Raw genomic sequence first — 21,823 nt, 5'->3', positions numbered from 1 at the left:
ACACATCAACGTACTGTTCCAAATCATATTCGGGATGCTTATCCACAATGTTGATTCACTTGCACAACACGATGTCAAACGTGCGAATGAACAAAATATTCAAATGTATATCAGTATGTATGTAAATTCGTATGCCGTATGCGTATCTGCGGATGATGATACAATGTTCGATGCGCGTGTTGTGTGCTATCTCTTTACAATATGCAACAAACGACTGCGTGAATAATTATACGCAGCGAGGTTAACAGCGTTCAATGAGAAATCAGATTTGCTTTTATTTCCATGAAACATGAGAAAGGAATTACTCGCGCGCGGAGCGCAACGTCGATGATTGAAGTCAAACTGTGGTATATTATCTTTCTTCTTGCTTCGATTATGATAAATATCGTCTTTGTACCGCGGCAGGGTACACTCCAATGCGTTTACAGCGCATATACCATTTTATATATATATATATATATATATTTATATATATATATTACGATTTTAAGATTTACATTCTAAACAAAAATCTCTATACAAATCCCTTATGTTATACTTTACATTTTTCTTCATACATTATTTTAATAGTTACATTATTTAAAGTCATAATTATCGCGTTACCAATTAATATATAAATAATTTTAGGAGTAAAGAATCTTACATTTGGAAATAAAAACAATCTGGTTATCATTCAACTGCCTGTTAAAAGGAAAGTTTAAAACAAAAGAAGCTTAGGACTATCGAAAAAAAGAAGATAACGACAATATTCTGTTCGATTATTTTCGCGGCGAATACTTTTCGATTATTATCGCTGTCGTCACTATCGTAAATGATTGAGCCTGTTCTCATTATCCGCGCAGAATCAGAGACTCGACTTACATGCTACGTTAGCTTCCTAAGCCATTGGAAAAGGTATTGTACATCGTTTGCTTTTTTTCACGTAGCTACAAAGAGACAAGTGATACTGTAGCGAGAAAAAGTGATCGATTCTACAGCGACCTCTCAGCCACTCGGAGACGCAATTACCGCTTTGCCGGTTTGACGTTCGAGTAGGTCTGAGCGTGCCTTCAAACGGCGTTGCATCAGACGACTCTCGGTCGGCGGTGACAGTCCAAACCAATTCTGCAGCGAGTCCTTACCGATGACGCGATTCTTTCCGATGATCTTGGGGTCGTTTAAATCAACGCTGGAGTGTATAGAGCAAGATTTTGGTCGCGTGCCGTCAAATTCGCTGGATGAATGCGTCGTTAAGTGCTTGCTGTTCTCGGATAGTTCACTGCTGGAATCGGACATGTGACCGTACGGATGATTATCGTCGTCAGTCGATGACGTGGACAGTCTGGGCTCCCTGTTCTCCGCCAGCTCCTCGAGATTTAGCGAGAAATGCTGAAGTACCACGCGATTCACAGCCATTGCGGACTCAGCGAACGCTGAAAGTTCTCTAGCGGAGTTGTTCCTCCTGGAGATAAACGTAATAGGCGTATTATAAACAATAAAAAAAATATATGAAAGAGGTAACACACATTCAGGTAGATACACACCTTATGATATGAGGCGTGGTAAGTGATCGATCACCAGTTTCGACGGAAGTCGGCCCGGGATTAATCCAGGGATGTTTCAAAATACTATCGGCGCTGAGCCTCTGGTGGGCCTCCTTAACAAGCAAGCCTCTGATCAAATCTTTCGCGTCCTCGGAGATGCATCTCCACTCCTTGTCGGGAAACTCGTATCTGCCCTCCTGAATACTAGTGAAGAGCAACTCTTGACAGGCCTGACAATTTTCTCCCCTGCTCCAACCGCAATCAGTGCCGCAGTTTCCGTAAAAGGGCGGATAACCGCAGAGCAAAATGTACATAATAACACCAAGACTCCAAAGATCGCAACGTTTGTCGTAATAATTGGCCTCGCCGATGAAAGCCTCGACCACTTCCGGCGCCATAAACTCAGCGCTGCCCACCGGTGTCAAAAGTTGTGGCGTTGCCACAGGACTAGACAGCGAGTTGTTGAACTTGATACCTGACCCAAGATCAAAATCACACACCTTGATTGGCGTCAACTTGTCCGGATATACGCACAAGAGGTTCTCGGGCTTGAGGTCTCTATGAGCAATACCTAAACATACAACGAAAATATATGAGATATAAAGATTGTGATCAATTCCTAATAATTCTTATCGGATAACGCGTTCATTTGAGAGCAATCGTCTCGTAGATAATGGAATCTGAATTGATTCTTATACCCTTCTATAAATACTTCGGTTTACAAGAGGTTAATTGAAGAATTAAAGGTTATGAGTATATTAAAATGAATATGAAGTGAATTATATTCTCTTTCGAGAGAATAACAATCTATATATATACATATTATATATTTTTTTTTTCTAAAGATTATTGATTATTTTTATCGATTATACTGATTATTATTTAATCGATTTTTATCGGTTATATGAATTTGTGCAATTATTTTATCTCGCCAAAATTACCTTTCTTATGAAGAAAGTCAAGCGCACTCGCAATCTCTTTGACAATCTGGCTCGCTTCTCTCTCAGTGAAGTGAATTCGTTCCTGAATCCTGTTCAATAACTGGCCACCATTAATCTTCTCAAACACAAGATAGAATTTTTCCTCGTCCTCGAAGAACTCAATTAGCTGTATGATGTTCGGGTGGCCTTGGCAATGATGAAACGTTTCGACTTCCTTAAACACCCTGGCACGCGCGTGTCCGGGGATCTTGTCAATGATCTTCACAGCATATTCGAGGTCCGTGTAGAGAGATGTACAGGTCTGGACCGAGGCGTAGGCGCCCTCCCCAAGAACTTCTCCAGTTAATTTGTACAGTTCTGTAACAGCATCAGTCGTCGTTCTTTACGCGTATTCATTTTTTAGATTAATCGTCTGACTTTCTTAATTATTTGGTCGATCTTTTATCGATAACAGAACGAAGGAAAAAACTAAAAGTTTCGACGATTCCGAATTGCACATATTGTTTGTAAAAAATTTTAGGGATGTTTCATACTTATGGCTAAGACTGTATATGCTTTATCAGATAAGATCCGGTATCCGGTTATTCGACAAATCATTATCCGTGCGCGCGTTGCATCCCTAGATTAAATTATTAAAAGATCCAAAATCATATGTCAATCTGTTAATTTAACTATTATGTGATCCGCGAATAATTACTTTTATTTTTATGCTTAATCCTTTACGTGTTCAAATATTTGCAAATGCTCGCTAAACGTATTATATAATTTCGTACAAACATCTCTACTAACTGCTCAGATATTTGCGGCAACATTAAAGCATTTCTGGAATCGAACGTATACTTGTGTATCCAAGGCTTGCGAAACTTTCAGACTCATCGAAGCAAAGACATCGTAACTTCTCGAGTCCGCGAGCGTATAGATTCACCGCGATGAATCAATGCGACAGACCGCGTGATACTTCATTCGGCATGGAATTGCGCGTCGCTCTCTACGAGCACGCGCGATTGACGTTGTACTGTATCGCGTTGTCATTGCAATGGCAAGAGAGGACCTAAGACCGAGAACGAATCGATCGAAGCGCTCGAGAGCAGCGCGTTAGAAACGCTTTTCCTCCACGATCGGCGACGACAAAATCGAAACATCCTTTTTTTTCCTTTAGTTCAGTTGGTCACGCTAACCGGAATCCCCGCAAGATCAATTTTATTATTACACACAGAAAAATACTATATATGCCAATAATAATCACTTTCAAGTATTTCAAGTATTTCAAAAATTCATATGTCCACAAATCTATCATAAATTCATCACATTTGTATTGAAACAATATAGTATTTTATTTTAACTAGGTCACTTAATAGATTCTTGCCTGTAAATGATAAACTATTACGAATATGATAGGACAATACTACACTGTAAGAGATTAAGATACCACATTACTGCTTACCGTATAATTTCTGATTAATACAAAATATTCTATGTATTAAAAAAATAATACATATAAATGTATGTATTACTATATTAGAGCCTTCACGCAGAAAAATATCAATCTATTACTACTCAATGTATTTTCTTCTTTTAAGTAACAATTATTATCTTTATAATAAAGAATAATATAGGTATTCAAAACAAGAATTAATTGTCTTTTGAAGTTATAAAACTGATCGAAGAGAAGCGACTTTTATAATAAACAAGTCGGATTTATTTTAATAATCTTGATTGAAGTATTAAACTTACTACGATACAGAATATATATACTGAATAAATTTGATGCTTTCGATGAACTTTTTTCAATGATAGATTTACGAATACATGAATTTTTGAAATACTTGAAATAACATTGAGAAACTTATCTAGTTGAATCAATTAATTTCTTGTTTGGACATGGACAAACAAATCCTTGGTTGATGCAATAAAGTAACTTGGTTGGAGCAAAACATTCGGTTATTGCAACATTTGACTTGTTTTTAACAAACTAAATCATCAGATATTTGAACTAAATTATTTTATTGCACAAACCAAGGATCTGTTTGCTCAAATCCGAAGAAGAGATTAAATTGATTCAACTAAATGGGTTTTGAAGCAAATTATTACTTGGTATTGATATAGCACAGTATCTATTTTTCTGTGTGTTTATCTTGTCGTATCGTATATCGGAATATTTGATATCTCGGACTCAATGAAGGAGGAACACATACACATATTGACCTTTTTGACGATGCGTATCGCGTTTGATCGCGATTGCCTGTTATGCTCGAAAGGCCCAATTATCTCCGGTTTAAACAGGCTTTGGACCTCGTAAACGCGGTGTTCAACGGTGTCTGTGTGCGTATGTGTGTGCGTCCTGCTCTAACGACCAGGCAATGTCAAGGTCGAGAGGGGGTGGCCGAGATCGTAGCGTGGAACTACGACGCACATACACCGAATTTTCCCTCTCTCTCGGAAGTCCGCAAGCCCGGCTACGCGCCGCCGGCTCCTTTCCTCCAACGCAGAGGAGGTTTTACCGCGCGTCTCTCCCTGATCCATCCCTACCGCGTCGTCCGCGTCCCGAGCGTCTCCGTTTGCCCACGTCGCCGTTCTCCCGCGTCCCTCACTTCTTTCCCGTTCCACCTCTATCGCTCCGATATTATACGTCAGAATACGTGCGCATGGCAGCGTCGCTTAGCGCCTAGCAACCAGAAGCCGATAATATGCCTCCACGTCTCTACGTCGTTCTGCGCCAATTTTAACAGCGGCCCTCTCGAAAATAGCGCCTCGAAAATTGCGCGATCATCGACCCACTCACAATTAGCGACTCGGGGACAATAATATCGCACCCTGAGGGCCGATAAAGACGCAATCGTAAAGCGTCTTCGAGGAAATTGAAAATGCCTGATAATTTTTATAATTGACGATTCGCTGGCGGATGTCCAATGACAATATTGAATGTTTTTCATTTATAACCGTTTCTACCAATATATATAGATTAACTTTATTCTCAATTTAACTTACTCTTCATCTTTTTCTATAATTCTTAGAACTAGAAAAAATAAAGAGTTAGTTGAACCGAGATTATACGTAAAATTAGATTACTTGGTAGAAACGGACACTAGTGACACACAAACATCTTGCATCTTTCTCGACATTTTAATGAGGAATAAAGATAGAATGACATTTGTTTCGATTCGTGTCATCAAATGAAGAGCATCCTTCGTATACAAGTTCGGTGGACTCTTAACCAAATGTCTCGTTGACTTTTAGTGATGTATACCGATGGTATATGCGATTTCAGGCGCAGTGGAAGCTTCTCGAACTGAGTCGAGCTCGCGAATTGATCACATGGAATGACGCAATCGGTCGAGATTATGAACATATGTCTTGTTTACTTAAAGTAATCAATATTTTTTAATGGCGTAACAATAATCAATTTTTAATCGTATGTCTTCATTAACACGCGGTCATTAGCTAGATAATTTACAAAAATTTTTGAAACAAATTTATCAAAATTAAAGAAATTCAAGTTATATAAACATTTCTTAAAGAATAAAATAACAATTTCATCAAATTGCTGAAAAGTAAATAAATGTACACTCGCTTAATAAGAGTTAAAATCAAATTTGTAAAATTTCTTAAGTAATTTAAACAATATGTAAATATTCTAACATTACTTTCACTCTATTACTTCAAAAATAAAATCTATAATATAAATTTTCTTAATTCTAATCATTTTTATGCATAGATATATTTCGTAAAATTATTTACGCTATAATGATCGAATAAAATTAAAAGTAATAAAGAATATTCTAACAATTTATGTTCCTTCCAAAAATTAATTATTGAATAAATCGGTTGGAAAGATTAATTATTCTACGTTACGATATTAATATTGATCAATTAATCCACAAACAATCGCAGCTCGTGAATAATTATATAATACATTATTTACAAATTACGATGCTAAAATGTGAAACGTCCTCGAGTTCGAGGGTCGAGCGAACCGACGCGACGCTCCCGCGCCGAAAACACGTACAACGAATTCATGGCTCTCTGTGGGCCGTGCCGTATCGATCGAGCGAGCGGCTTCGTGGCCGAATAACCGTATTTGCCAGCAATGCCAGCTGCGCAGCTCGGATTAATTCCGATCCCGCGTTCTTCGCATCTCTCAACCAGTTTACCAGCTAGGGATGCAAAAACCGCTTCTATGCGTATAAGTTGTTCGAAGGATCGTAAATACCGACGTTTCTTCCCTCGATTACGTCAACAGTATAAATGGAATAATATACGCATGATGATGGACATGTAAACAAAAAAAAGATCTATCCAAGGTGCTCCCGGGAAGAAGAAAGAGGATTCCGCCATTGTTCTACCTCGATCTATTCTTTGAAATATCTGGCACCTCGAGGGAGAAGTAAGAGCGAACTTCCGGTGTTTATAAACAAGCGGCGCGCAAAATTCCAGGCCGCCTGCGCGATCGATTACCGCCCCGCGTGAGTTTCTCGAGCGCTTCGAACTTGTTCAAGGTCGCACCTACGAAGGACTGCAAGTCACTGGTAAAAGATAGAAAGAGAAAGAGCTGTGGGGTGCGTGTGCACGAAATGCACCGCGTTGGCTCGCATCGAAAAATCGAGGACAGGCCCCGCGTTCTATCAAATATCCGCGCGCCTTCTCTCACTCCTCTCATCTCCATTTTGTCTCTCGTTTCCTTCTGTAATTTAAACGATTACATATGTAGTACATAAATTAACACCGAATTATTTAAGCAATTAAGATCCTTTACAGTCAAAAGTATTTATTGTCTATTTATTGTGTAATGATATTCACGGTTCTAAGAAATCTTTGTTTAATATTCTCTCTCTTTCTCTCTCTCTCCCATCTTGTAACAATCCGAAATGGCGCGCAATTTTTTCGCGTGACAACACCAACGTTTTTTCACACTCTATCTTCTGTTTTAGCGCCGACATGTGCGAATTTACCTTGGAAGCAGGAGGACACCACAGAGGAGCCGGAGCGTCTCTTCCTGCGCCTCTTGCGTCTCGCCTCCTCCTGACGGGCCTGCACCGCGCTCATAGACTCCCCCGTCGAGGCTACATCTCGGCAAGTACCATCGCCTGAAACATATCGTTCATTGTTACATTTCAATGTGTCCGTTCCGTAATCAACTTTAATACACGGAAATAACGATTTTACTGAAATGTCTAAAAATTCAGTTATATATAGACATCTGAAAATAATTTTGTTCGAATATCAGAATAATTATGGAAAAAGCTTAAATATTACGAACAATACCACAAAAGTTTTAGCATTCCATCAGTTTGAGAGCGTCCTATATAATTATTTTAATGATTCTCAAACAAAATTATATTTTCAGAACTCTATCTAACCAAAGTTTCATACTTCAACCACGAACAGATCAGAAAATAATTTTATTGAACCAAAATAATTTTATTGAACCAAAATAATTATACAGAAAACTCAAGTGTGATGAATAGAAAGTTTTGACATTCTAATAATAAGACAGTTTGATGTCCTCCATAATTATTTTGATGATCCAATAAAATTATTTCCAAATTTCTAGCTAAACTTTTAAATACTTCAACAAAAGTTATTCTTTCCGTATAAAAATAATTACGTAAAAACCTCAAACACGATAAGCAATGATGCAAAAAGTTTTAACATTCTAACAATCAGTTTGATGACCATAATTATTTTAATGATTCAATAAAGTTATTTTCTGCATCTAGCTAAATTTTTAGATGTTTCAGTAAAATCGTCCTTTCTACTCTGGGCTTCCATTAACGGATTTAACGGATTTCTATTAACGGACGTGAATAAGCTCGTATCTCACAAATGCGGACAACACTTGAAACTACTGTTAATCTAATTCGCCTATTTTTCATACGATTAACATGAAGGAAGACTCTGACCCAATGACGAGACAAAGACGGCAAACACGGTCTAAAAATAGCGGTAAGCAATTTTTCAGCGTGAATATGCATGTACGTCGTAAAACGGGGCACCTCTGAAGACGTGGTTGCGTAACAAGTATATTTATTTGCGGACACAAAGTGATCGTGGCCTACCACACGTGACGAACTCGCGTTTCGTGTTATCGCCGTTTATTATTATTGCGAGCTTATCGACGCCTGCGGTATCATCGCGCGACTGTTAGTCATTCTCTTGAGTTTACTGCTCGTTACTACTAACGATAATTTTCATCACCGGATGAAAATAACGTTTTTAAATCTATCACTCATGTCGTATAATAAATATACAATAGGAATTAATAAAAAATTAATATAGTACACACGCAAAGAACACGGTTTTACTGAAATATCTAAAGTATCTAAAGATTTAGCTAAATACAAATCTGAAAATAATTATATTTGACATCAGAATAATTTACACTCTAGGCAAATTTTTCGAAATACCTTTAAAAAAAACGATTTACTCTTATCTACTTAAATATTCATAACAATGTATTTTTTTTAAATAATTCACATGAAGTGTAAGATAGTTTAAAAATATGAACATTCTAGCAATCAGTTTAAGTGTCTAATATACATATTTTAATAATTCATAATTATTTACACAATTTACATATCTAATTAAATATTTACATGCTTCAACAAAGCCATTCTTTTCATACATATATACTGAGGATTTATCATTAAGTGTCATTAATGTTCTTCGCTTATTGTGCACATTATGTTCTACCTTAATTGCTTTTTGTACTTTTACAAACGCGTATATACGCCGCAATCAACATGTGATGTCGACGCGATTCGACGTTCGTTGAAAAAAAAAAAAAGATAATGGAACTGCTATGAAAAAGAGTCCCACGCAGCGTAACCATGCAGGGAAACTTTGCATTCATCGAGATACCTCGCTTTTATGAATAACCATACTCTCATTAGTCTCGAAGGTTTAAAATAATGCACCCGTATCGTTATTATTATCACCTGGTAGATATTGACGTATTCCCTAGCTATTTCCAACGCGTCATAAAATTATCGGCGTTTAATGCGTTTTTATGAGCCAATCACGTAATTCGGTCTACACTGCGTGTCCACCAAAACTAGAGATTCAGATATCGTATAGTAAATCGTGAAAATGATAGTAAAAATAATTAAGCGGGAGAGAAATATTATTGAAAATTGCTATTTCATCATCCCTTTCTGGCCGAACATCTCCCCTCTGGCCCTCGAATATCGCATGGGGCTCTTCCCCTGTGTAATAAAACACACAAGAGAGAGGGAGAAATCCCGGGATTCCACAGGGGTGCCACGCGATTACAGAGGAGGACCGAACTTTTGTGCCCAGCGGAGATGGGAAGCGTAGTGTACGCGGCAATCGATTTAGCCGGGGGATAAATGAAGACAGGAATAATTTCCCCTTCGTACGCCTCTCCCCCTCCCCACCGCTGCGGCATAACAATAGCAGCTCCGCGAAGCAGCTTTTCTGGGAGGTTTCCTATTGCGTGTTTTGGACACGTGTACGTTTCAGAATAATCCGACGGGCCGAGCACTCGTAGAATTCAGATCGAGTACGGTACTGATCTCACGAATGTTTCACCCTTTGAAATAACAGTCTATTAGAACCACTCGATTATAAATCTCTTTAACAAACATGTCAATTTTCTTCTAATAAATGCAAATTTTTGATTATTCTATCTTTTTAAAAATATATTTATTATTAAATATACTGATTCATTTTTATACGAGTTAGGTTAGTCTGGTTCCTTGTGATTAGCCTTTCAATTAACGTAAGTTAAATAGGTTTTACAGATTCACATTCTAAAAAGGATGAGATGTAACATCAAGCAACGTTTATGTGATTTTCATTATGTTAATGTAAACACCGACTCAATATGGATTTAACATATGGTTCAAAATTTATGGTTAAGCTCATAGTTTTTAACATAGTGTGGATTTAACATCATGACTTAAAACTCGTGGTGTTAAATTCATATTGTTCATCGTTGTTGTTCGACACGAAACGACGAGAATTAAGCGTGAAATCTACACCTATATTTTTTTAGAGTACAACGTCATTAACTGTGTTATAGATTTTGGCATCAGCTCCGGAAAATTACGCGTGACAGTCGACGACGACAATCGGTCTTTGTCTGAGAATCCACGCGACGGTCGATTAAGTTCCGAATAAAGATTTCCTGGAAGTGAAATTACTTCGGCCAGAACGTAACGTCGGTTCGCGACAACGATCGGCGATTTGATCTTGCACAGCTTAGTCGGTATACACCGTAAATATAGGCTCTCTGTCCTCGCACTTTCTAATTCAGCCGCTAAAAATGGGACCGTCGGTCGGTCGCTCGCTGATACCGAGACCGTCGACGCAGCGCGGCGGCGGCATCGGCAGTTCGGCGTTTCCCTCTCTGTTCTCTCCGCTGGGAAAGTTCACTCGCGAAGGCGCAGCTCCGAGAGAGACCGATTCACGATCCGCGTGTTAACGGAGATATACGACGGCAACAGGTATTTACGCGAGATGTATATCGTCGGTCGGGGTCACGCTGTATCTCACTGCAGCGACGTTTCCGCGACCGTCATCTCAAGCCGAGTGAGAGAGACACGGTTCGAATACATTTTCGCGTCTAAAAAAATGTCTTTTTGTATTGCGTTATCCTATTTACAATAATTTGTATATTTGACATTGCCTACGTGAACAAGATTCGTGTAAATTTAACGTAACAATACGTAAAAATTTCATGTAATCGTAGTCTTGAACTATATATACGGCCCAATCATGAATTAGACGAAGTTTAAAAATACGCAAATTGATAAGTGGGTTGTTCAAATCGCTCCGCTTTTATTTTATATTTATCCTTTTATTAGCATATTATGTTATATTTAAATTAATATCAGTTACATACATACTTTTATGAGACATAAATGATAAAGGAACTTTACGATTTCTAGACATCTGGACAATTTTTATTTCCTTTTTCCAGAACAAGAAAACTATACTTGAAGTATTGTAAATATTTCGTCTACCCATTTAGGCCTTGGTTTTACATTCTCTAGTTAACTTGAGATTTAGATTTAACCTTAGACTTAACACAACGACGCGAAATGACGAGGTGACTAGATCGCGACGATAAACCGCGCGGTGTCTCTCGAGCGACCGACGCGGAAGAGGTTTGTGCATTGTGCTGATGCGCGTGGGCGAGGACGTCGCGATGACGTTCGCAGCTCGCGATACACAACGGCGATGAATAACAAAGTACCGGCGAATGCGCGAGTGAATCGACTCAACTTCGTGCCACTCCTTCGAGAATGGACAGACAGCACTTGCGGATCGCTCGCGTGGGTCGAGGAGAAATCAGAGCCGGATCGAGAATGAATGCCGCATAACTGTAAGCCGGCTGCTGACTCCTCATTGTCCCCGGACAATCGTAATGATTGACTTTCGAGGGTTTTGGCGGGGATTGAGTCGAAATACGATAAAGGGAAAAGCGTTATTGAGTCGGAACCACGAGACAGAGAGAGAGAGAGAGAGAGAGAGCTCGAATTGCCGCACGTTACCCGGAGCAATCCGATCGCGGACGCTCTGGTGCACGCGAGTTATATTTAACTCGCGTGACGATGACTGCGTTAATCGATGACAAATATAGTTCAGGCCACGCTCGAAGCTCGGATGCAACAACGAAACGAAAAATCACGTACAACCCTTTCTATCAATGTAGATAACTTCAATCTCGGTTTAACTTATTCTCCTAATCAAAAGTTATATAAAATAAAAGTTTTATTTACCTTTTTTTTTCCTTTTCTCATCCTATTTAGAATCATGCCTGTGTGTTTCCAATGCAGATAAACTTAATCTCGACTCAACTTACTCTTCATCTTTTTCTAGTTTTAAGAATTACAAAAAGATGAAGAGAGAGTAACTTGAACCGTAATTAAAATTAATTACGTTAATAGAAGTAAAAATTTGACCCATTTCTATCAATGCAAACTAACTTTAACCCTCGCTTTAACGCCTTGATTTAATTCACTACTCTTTATCTTTTTTAAGTCTTACAATTAGAACTAGAACAAAAAAGAAGTTGAACCGATAACATATCAACGAACATTAATCGCGAGGCTCTTCAAGGATTTGTTAATCGTCACGTTTCTGGAAAACTTAAGACCAATTGATCGACTTAAGAGTGTTACTCGAATACTCGGGATTATTCAAAAGTAAAAGTACGAGACAGGATTGGACCAGGAATTTCGGCAGGATCGCGAGGCTCGTCTACCGTCGTGAAGTTAGCCCCCCAACATATTAAAAAAAATAAAATTTATATAACTCATTCAATTGCTCATCGTTTGCACATCTTTAGTTTAAAAGTTATTTAAAAAAAAATTTTGGGGGGCTAACTTCACACTAAGTAAGACCTTTTCGAACCCATTTGCTCGATGTTGGAGGGCTAGTGTGAAGTTAGCCCCCCAAAATTGTTTTTTAAATAACTTTTAAACTAAAGGTGTGTAAACGAAAATTAAAAATGTGCATAAATGTGCAAACGATGAGCAATCGAATGAGCTATATAAATTTTATTTTTTTTTAATGTTGGGGGGCTAACTTCACGACGGTGGCTCGTCTTCTTCTCTCGTTCTCTCTTTTTCGCCGGAAGATCAACGTCTTTTCGATCGACCCTACTCCACTGATCTCGTATCAAATGTCGTTAATCTCTCTATAGTGGCTCGTTTTAGCATTTTCACGCGTGATCATAATTTCGGTAGCGCGGCGAATGTATTTTCGTGCCTCACCGGTCGCCACCGACGCCGCACAACGACCGACACTACGAGTTCAATGACTGGCACAGAAAAGGAACGCCGCCATTTTACGCGAGATATGCACGTACGATAGTGTTCTATCCGCGTGTGCGCGCGCGTGCGGGAGCTGCTGATTACGTGAAAATCGTCACGGGGGTGATCTCTTATGCAAGTCGTCGAGAAAACATCGGTTTACAACAAGCTGTAATTAATACTTCTTATACATGAAAATAAACGAGATTCATAATTTGTCAGATTAAAATTAAACCTTGACCTAAGTATAAAAAAAAATTCTCAATTTATTACATTTTTCTAAAAGACGGTAATAAAACCCAAAGAAAAACTACCGAAATGTTATAAAAAAATAAATATTAAGATTAAAAATAAAACTGTTTATATAAATAAATGTTTTTGTTAAAATTGTTATAAAAAATTATTTTTTAATAAAAAAAACCTTTCCAATTTAATTTTCGTTCAATATAGAGTTTAGTCAATTCTTTTAATTTGTGAGGATGTTGTATATATATTTACACTTTTGAGCAAGTCGGTTGTAATTACGCCGTCCTGAACGAAATACAGAGTAACGCACGAAATGTCATACTATTATACTTAATTATTCAATTTTTCAGACTTCAGTAATTAACTCTATACCAATTCATCATTTCAAAAATAAATGTATCATTATGCATAAAGTAAATAATATGGCATTACGTGCAACACCATGTGTAGTCTCCGTTTACTTTAATTATCTTGAGACTCAATTTGCCGAAAACCTTGTCCGAAATCGAATCGCGAAGAATATCTCGGCCGATCGAGAATTCAAGAGGAAGGCAATCCGTATAATAGCGTATCATTAACGATCGCATATATTAAAGCGAGCAAAACGACAGAACGCGAATGCCGTCGTCTAATTAAAGGTCAGGCGGAAGGAGAGGTAATCACGCGACGTGACGGAGCGTGACTTCTATTTTTCCAACTGTTGTCGTTACGTGAGGCTGCACATATGTGACGCGAAGGATCGGAGAATCGCGTATCTCGAAATTTTCCATCTCGCAAATAATAACATAATCGACTGTTTCGCCTACATGGAAAGACCGCAGTTTTGTCAAAGTATCTAAAAATTTAACTAAACAGATTTAAAAATAATTTCGTTGGCTCAACGAAATAATTACACGTGCACAATTAGAAAATTTCACTTTAATCAGAGAATGGGAATAACTCGTTACTGTAACGAAGTTACCGTTTTGGTAAAAACTTACTGGTATATATGTATATGTATAAAATTACGTTACTACTTTTTTTGTAACTGTAAACGGTAATATAGTAACATTTCTGAGGTAACGATAACGATTTTTACAGCTACTTTTACCGCGTTATTTTTTGTATTTTAAATCTATTTATAACATATAATTTCCGTTTACTTAATCTTCATTCTTTAGATAATATTCATAATTTGTTCCGATTTCAAGACTGTTTTAAATATCTCAAGATGTTAACACGCCTCTGTGATTAGTTCCTTAAACTGAAAAGATAACTTATTACTTTTAAAAAGAGAAATTTTAAACCAAGCTTGATCTTCGTACGTAATAATATGTTAGAATGAACGAATTTGTATCAAATCTTCCAAATTGCGCGCCAGTTAAATTTTCTGTCTTAAAACGCAATTCTAATTAAAACTGTAATAATAATATAACAAATTAAGAAGTAATTTAAAATGATATATTTACGTTAATAAGTATCTTAAAATATGAAAAATATCAGGCGAATAATATTTCATGATTACAAATTTAATGGCTACATATAGAAAATTGTATATGTAGAATTGGACAATGCTTTTTGTATTCACTCAAATATTAAGGCTCTCTCGCGACGACATGAAAAGAGAATTACAATTACTTGCTACGTAGATATTCAATTTTTTTTTCCTTAAAAACATAATATAATTCTGTAATCCTAAAACCTTGTAAAATGTAATAAATTGAAATATTTATCTGATGTCATGTAGAAATATAAAATAATTCCTGAAATATCTAGCTATCAACTGTCGCAGCACCCCTACAGTGATTTTTGACAGCTGAGAAATATACCCACTTATTTCAAGAATTATTTTACATTTCTATTATAAATACGTGATATATCGAACAGATATTTCAGTTTGTTGCATATTTTACAGGTTTCAGACTTCCGAAATTGTTTTAAAAAAAATTAAAAAATGAAAGAGAATCAGTGTCATATTGTTGTACTGTTTTTATTAACATTTAAACAAAAAATAATTTAAAAATTTAGTTAGATACAGATCTGAAAACAATTTTGTTTGAATCATCAAAATAATTATGTTAGAATGTTTAGAAACTGATTGCTTGAATGTTAAACTTTTTATCATCTAAGCGTTCTACATTATTCTAATTATCTTGGTACAGCAAAATTATTTTGAGATCTGCATTTAACTCAATTTTTTTTTAGATATTTCACATAAAAATATAAATTTTTTAGGTACTTCAGTAAAATCTTTCTTTACAAGAAAGTAAAAGTAACGTTTATATATAGTCAGTTTTAATTAGACTAACCAAACATTCAATTTAAATTTCATCAAGTGCTTTAGTAACGATCATCTAAACTCAATTATTATCAAAATCTTTTCCAGTATATTCTCTCCGTGATCCTCTATAAAATCCGTCCGATTTGATATAGATGAAATAAAGGGAGGAATCCGAGGTTAAAATCGCAGTTACACTTGTCGTGCTTTTATCTGCGGAGTCATCGGGTATATTTGGGCCGCGAGCGTCGCGTCGCCTGCTTTGTCTCTCCTATCTCATCGCGTATTCCTTTCCTCACGTTCGGCTTCTTCGTAGAAAAAGACGCGATAACGCATACGTGTACGTTTATAGCTTCGGTCTCTTTTTATTCGCCCCGGCCGAATGTCGTACTCTCTCTCTCTCCCTCTCACGCAGAGCTCCCCGTTGCTCAACTCGCGCGATCGAACGGTCAGTACACACTCATGTAAAACGCGATATGTAAACCGTCGACTCTATTGTTCCACCGTATCGCGCGTGTTTCCCTTTAAGGACGCGCCAAGTTGACATGCGCGGCTCGGGACCCTTCCTCCCTTCGTTCTTTGTTTGGGTCGCCCTATAACCGACTCGCGCTCTCCCTTCGCGTCACGAACCGCCGCGCCGAGAAATCCCAAGACCCCCCTCCCTCCCCTCCATCCTACTCCTCCACGAAACCTCATATACCGACTAACCCACTTGTCCCCCTCTCCCCCTGCCCTCCTCTATTCTCGCCCAAAAAAATAACCCGCGCCATGCCAACGACGCGACGCGACGCGACGACGTGGCCATGCCGCTTGGAAGCGACGTTGCAAAATATACTCGTTCGTGCACCGAGTTTCCCTCCAAAAATATTACTTCCTGAAATTCGAAAGAGATCGGCGTAAAATCGTCTCGGGCGTCAAACGAGAATTAGATTCAGCGCGATTCGATTCCGCGAACGAGGCGGAATAACCGAGCAGCGTGGACAAAGGTAAAGAATTCGGCGGTCTCGTATTTATATCCATCGATCTCCTATTTCCTCTTTCGATCCTTTTCTTTTTCGCTTAAATAAGGAAAAATCGCGGATGCGATTACTGGATCTTATATCTGTACTGTTACATATATGCAAGTACACTATTAATACTGCTGAAAGTAAAAATTGCGTTTCCTGCTATGATTAATCGATCAACTGATGGTTTTATAGCAGTAACTTTAAAAGTTATTCTAGTGATAACTTTATTACAAATTGTTACAAAACTATCAGTTTGGTAATCAATCGCGTAGCTAGAAAAATACATTTTTTCCCCCTTTTTCGGTTGTGTAAGGAGAAATTGCGGATATGATTATAATTACTTCATTTTATGTCTATATATATATATATATATATATATATACATATATATAGTACTGTTTTATACATCTTATATGCACCATTAATACTAGAAGTATCAACATTTCTTACTCACTTGGGCCTGATTTCCATTACTAGTAATTTTTTCTTCTGGTATTAACTTGTCGTTTAGATTTAATCTCTCTCACTTGACTCGATGTAAAAATTGTGTTCTAGCTATGATGATTAATTACTGAACTGATGATTTTATAGTGGTAACTTTGCAAGTTAAAACTGATTTAGTAACGATTAACCAGTGCCAGAAGAAGAAATTCAAGTTTGATATTAAATATCATAAATATTTATGTTGAGTTTATTTTCACGTTAATTAAGTATAACCATAAGTTTAATAAAAAAATACAAAACTGTGTCTAAAGGCACGAAGCAAATTACCATGAAAATAAAGAAAAGAGAATGATGGACAACCGAGATGAATTAAAAACGAACGAGCCAGAAAATTCTTATCAGAATTCTGATTCTCTCAACTAGAATTGCGATAAATTCTGATTGATCAATTTTCAACTAGAATTGTAGAATTCCAATTAATCAGATCGACTATTCCAGTATGTGAATACACTGAAGAGAGAAAAAAAAATTTCCATTCATTTAATATTAATCTAAAAACTAGAAACGATGAATAATAATCGCTTCGGTTTCTAGTGTTAACGGACCGACTGCGTCAATGAACGGACAACGAGGTGGAGAAGCTAGAAGGTTGTCGAGCGAGAGATGATTATGCGGAACGCGTTTGTTTCGTCATCCTGTTATTTCGGACGCTAACCGCACACGTCTCTGCGTTTTTACTTTATTATGCCCGCTGATGCATTGCATAATTTCGCAGCGCGGCGCCATCCAGACCAGACCTCAGCTATTCTTCCAGGTTTCCGCTTTTAGAGATAACGAAGACACGACGAGGTATAATTAGCGACCGGCTCGCTCGGATTAACAATCGGCCGAAGGAGTAAGAAAACCCACGGGAAAGTAAACAGAAAAGCGAACGCGTATCGGAACAAACCGCGCTCATCGCTCGCGACGACACGCGTAAACCAAGTGGGAACCAGAAATCTACTCGGTCTGTCGCTTTTCCCCCCCTCAACAGCCGAAGTTGAACGTGACAGCCGCAACGTCGAAACGCGTAGAATGCGGAGAGACGACACCACGACGGTGGCGTAACAGGAAAAAATCGATGTATACGCGCTTCGATAATGCTCGTCGATAAGCGCTTGAACAGAAGCTCGCTTGCACGTTGCGATTCCACCGCAGCGTGACGAAACCCGTTCCCGTAAACGTTGCACGAATCGGAATTCCGTCACCGAGAAAATCGACGAGCGCGTCGCTGGTTATTATCATTACCTTCCAAGTTAACGCGAAATTAACGCCCTTACAGGAATTCAATATCGGCCAATTTACCAATACTGACAGGTAGTGATTAATTACTTGTTTTCAGTATCAAAAGCACCGAACAAGTACTTTCGATACTCAAAATAAGTATAGTGTAATTATTACCTTTCAGTATTAAGGTTGTATCAGGTGTAGAGTTTCTGCAAAAAGCGACTGCAACTGGAAATTTATACTTTCTGCGTGAAATCGAATGTTATTATATACAATACAGAGTTAACTGAAATTTTTTTAAAATACGTTTTTAATGCTTCATATGTGCTTTAAACAATGTTGCAAAAACATGATATTTTATCAATCTTGGTTTATATACACATGAAACAGAAGAGAAGAGAGTCCAATAAAAGATCAATATTTATATTTAATAATACACAATTTTACAGTTTAAATAAAAATTTCTTATTTTATACCATAAAATTACTTTTTAAAAGTACGTCAATTTTTTATATTAAAATAATTTCTTATTAAAGTTCTGCCAAACTTTTGTGCATTGCTTTCACAAGTACAGAAAAATCTGTAATTTATTTTATTTTGTTAAAAGAATACGTGTATTATAATGCACCCTTAAATTTACGATTACACGCTAAATTCCTGCTCATTAACCATTACTCTCAACAAAGAATAACTACAATCTCTCGATTTAATTTCTTATTTTTTTTTAGTCCTGAGAACCAAAAAGAGATAAAGCCTACATATAGAGAAAAAACATTCTTCATTCAACTAAACTTATTTCGTCTTTATTTATTTCGTTGAAAAATGCATGTATTTGAAAATATATGTTTGACTTAAATAATGTGTTTTTAAACGCATACGTTTTTAATGTTCATACGTTTTAAACATATGTTATAAAAAAAACATGTTAAAAATATCGATTGAGCGTGTTTCGAACAATTTAAAACACGATTTTTACCAACTCTAACTTTATATAAAGCAGCGTTTAAATATATTAATGTAATAACAGTGTAGTATATGAGCGACTGAATTTACCGTAATTATTATTTGCGTACAGTAGGTATTTTTCTGCGTGCATAAAAACGAGCATAAGTGGCCGTGTTCAATTAACCAGTCGACGCGCGACTACATGACGGTATATAATGCCGGTTCGAGAAAGTTCTCTCTTTCCGTCGCCCCCTCCGCGGTCGATCCCGTATTCATTCGGTATTCGCGACGCGGATTTTCCGCGACGAGAAGCAAATCGTTGAAACGAGCGTTTCGTCGCATTCTCTCGTCGCGGTTTTCCTCTTCCTGTCAACGACTCGACTCGAGCGTTCAAACCCCGTCAATCGTTCCTTTCCTTCCATCCGCCTCTCTCCCTCCACCCCGTCGTTTCCACCCCACCGTCTTGCCCCGCGACAACGGTGAAAACGCAAATTGCGAAAGAGCGTTCGCCCCGGCGTTCACCCGTTACCGGGTCGTTACATTACACATCGACCGGCAAAAATGGCCGCCGCCGCCGTGCCGGCCGCTGCCGACTCCGAGAAGTTAGCCGGGTGTTTGTAAAAACGAATATCGGTAGGTGCGTTCGGGGAGGTGCTATTAGCGCTACTTGTGTCGCTCTATTCTTATTTTACACCTAATAAACAACAAAGATAGAATGATAGCGCTAACAGCGTCCCCCCGAACGCATCATACGACAGTCTCCCGTGACTCGCGGCCGATTTCTTGAAAAGGAGGGTTGCGAATTAGAGATTACAATTCGATCAGATAATTTTTGTTGTAATCCATCTCGTTCTGATTGGCTGAATCGTAATCTTCAATTCGTAATTCCTCAAATGTGAACATTTAACGAATTTTATGAAACACAAACGTCGTTCTTGGCATTCAATGAGTAACACAAAAGGTCTGTGCTTGCACTTTTTGTAATCGGCACTTCGCGCTATGTCTCTCTCTCTCTCTCTCTCTCTCTCTTTTTCGACGTGCGAACATATTTATTTCGTGCAAAGGATTTTTGTAGATTTCACGCAGTGCAGGCAAGCCTAAAGCTAGAATCACAGAACGACACATGTGTCTGAATGTATCTCTTAAAGAGAAAGTAGTCTATGTGACAAATATAGTATTTTTATACGCGATATTTTATATTTTTCAAGAACAAGACTTCTGAACCTTTGTAGAATTCGGAAATCCTCTGGCGGAGTCATTGGAAATATTAAAAGAAAATTAGAATGAGATAAATTTTGAACACTGCTCCAACAAAATTTAAATTTCTGCTCGAACGAAAGTTCGTTAACATTAAGACGTGGGATAGTGTAATTTTACTCACCTCGTCCTCCGGCCTCTTGAGTGCCGTCTTCTCGTTCCTCCAGAATTTTCTCCACCATATTTCCTCTCTCGCGTACTCTCGTCGCCTTTACGGAACGATCGTCCGGGAAAGATCGGAGGATCTTCTGATTCACCGCTGCCGAGAGATCTTGTCCGAGCGCGTGTTCTCCGCTCCTCGCGCACCGATAGTAATAATTATAAAAAAGAGTCAGTCGTATATACAAAAAACCCTATCCACTAAGAAACTGATATAATCTCTCTTCGGAGCGACGTTTCTCTCTCTCTCTCTCTCTCTCCCTCTTACTCTCTCTGGATCTCACGTCTCTCGGCTCTCTCTCTCTCTCTCTCTTTCGCTCCTCTTCGATTCCTTTTTTTCGCGAAGAAGGTCGATGTATATCAGCGTCGATATCACAGATGTAAATAAATATATAAAGCCTATCCCTCTATCTCTCTCTCTCTTTCTTCTCGCTAATATGTATATATATATATATATATATATCCTTCACAATTGCTCGTCCTCTTTTCTCGCGAAGATGACACGTCCACAGGTGCTACTGATAACGATGTTGTTTTTCAATAAATACTATCACAGACTTTGACACTGCACTTTCTCTCAGTCGGTCATCCTCCGCTCTCACTCTCTCTCTCTCTCTTTCTCTCTCGCCCTCGGCGTCGATCTTGTTCGCCGGTGTGTCTTCCTCTTCTCGCAACCGCGAGCAGCCAAGCCCTTCCGCCGATGAGAAGCTATAAGCTCGTTGCTGTCAGCCTCTCGCCAGAACCTTCTCCGCGACCTGCTCTTCGTTGCTGCTGCTGCTGCTGTTGCCGCCTCCTCCTCCACCTCCTCCTCCGCCGCCGCCGCTTCCTCCGCCTCTCTCCGCTCCTCCGCAGCTCTCACCCAGCCGAAGGTTTTTAACCGGATGCACCGGACCTTTTCGCACGCGAAAGCCCCGCGATGGTCGTCGTGGCTCCGTCGTCGCTATCGCACAGCCTCTCGCACGTAGCGGCAATCGGGCTCGGAAGCGCATTAAAAATCCCT

At 38.3% G+C, this 21,823-nt stretch overlaps 1 protein-coding gene across 1 annotated transcript; it reads right to left on the bottom strand.

Annotated features, from left to right (window-relative positions):
* Positions 1-606: 606 nt before the first annotated feature.
* On the bottom strand, positions 607-20,855 carry LOC108778786 (MAP kinase-interacting serine/threonine-protein kinase 1). The gene is made up of 5 exons (XM_018546058.1): positions 20,789-20,855; positions 7,414-7,548; positions 2,465-2,821; positions 1,524-2,094; positions 607-1,441 (listed from the first exon to the last, which is right to left on the bottom strand). Exons 1-5 carry the CDS (start codon positions 20,844-20,846, stop codon positions 985-987), a joined length of 1,578 nt encoding a protein of 525 aa, XP_018401560.1. The 5' UTR covers positions 20,847-20,855; the 3' UTR covers positions 607-984.
* Positions 20,856-21,823: the final 968 nt, after the last annotated feature.

The sequence above is a fragment of the Cyphomyrmex costatus genome, unplaced genomic scaffold, assembly GCF_001594065.2.
Source record: "Cyphomyrmex costatus isolate MS0001 unplaced genomic scaffold, Ccosl1.0 scaffold120, whole genome shotgun sequence".
Classification (NCBI taxonomy): domain Eukaryota; kingdom Metazoa; phylum Arthropoda; class Insecta; order Hymenoptera; family Formicidae; genus Cyphomyrmex; species Cyphomyrmex costatus.
Note: the sequence above shows the minus strand (reverse complement) of the source record. Positions and strands in the feature narration are given on the sequence as shown.

Excerpts from the sequence above, each read along its gene's own strand:
- LOC108778786 (XM_018546058.1), bottom strand. The coding sequence starts at position 20,846 with ATGGTGGAGAAAATTCTGGAGGAACGAGAAGACGGCACTCAAGAGGCC. Across the intron at positions 7,549-20,788 it reads TCAAGAGGCCGGAGGACGAG|GCGATGGTACTTGCCGAGAT; the intron begins GTGAGTAAAATT and ends GATATGTTTCAG. Across the intron at positions 1,442-1,523 it reads ACCACGCCTCATATCATAAG|GAGGAACAACTCCGCTAGAG; the intron begins GTGTGTATCTAC and ends GTTTATCTCCAG.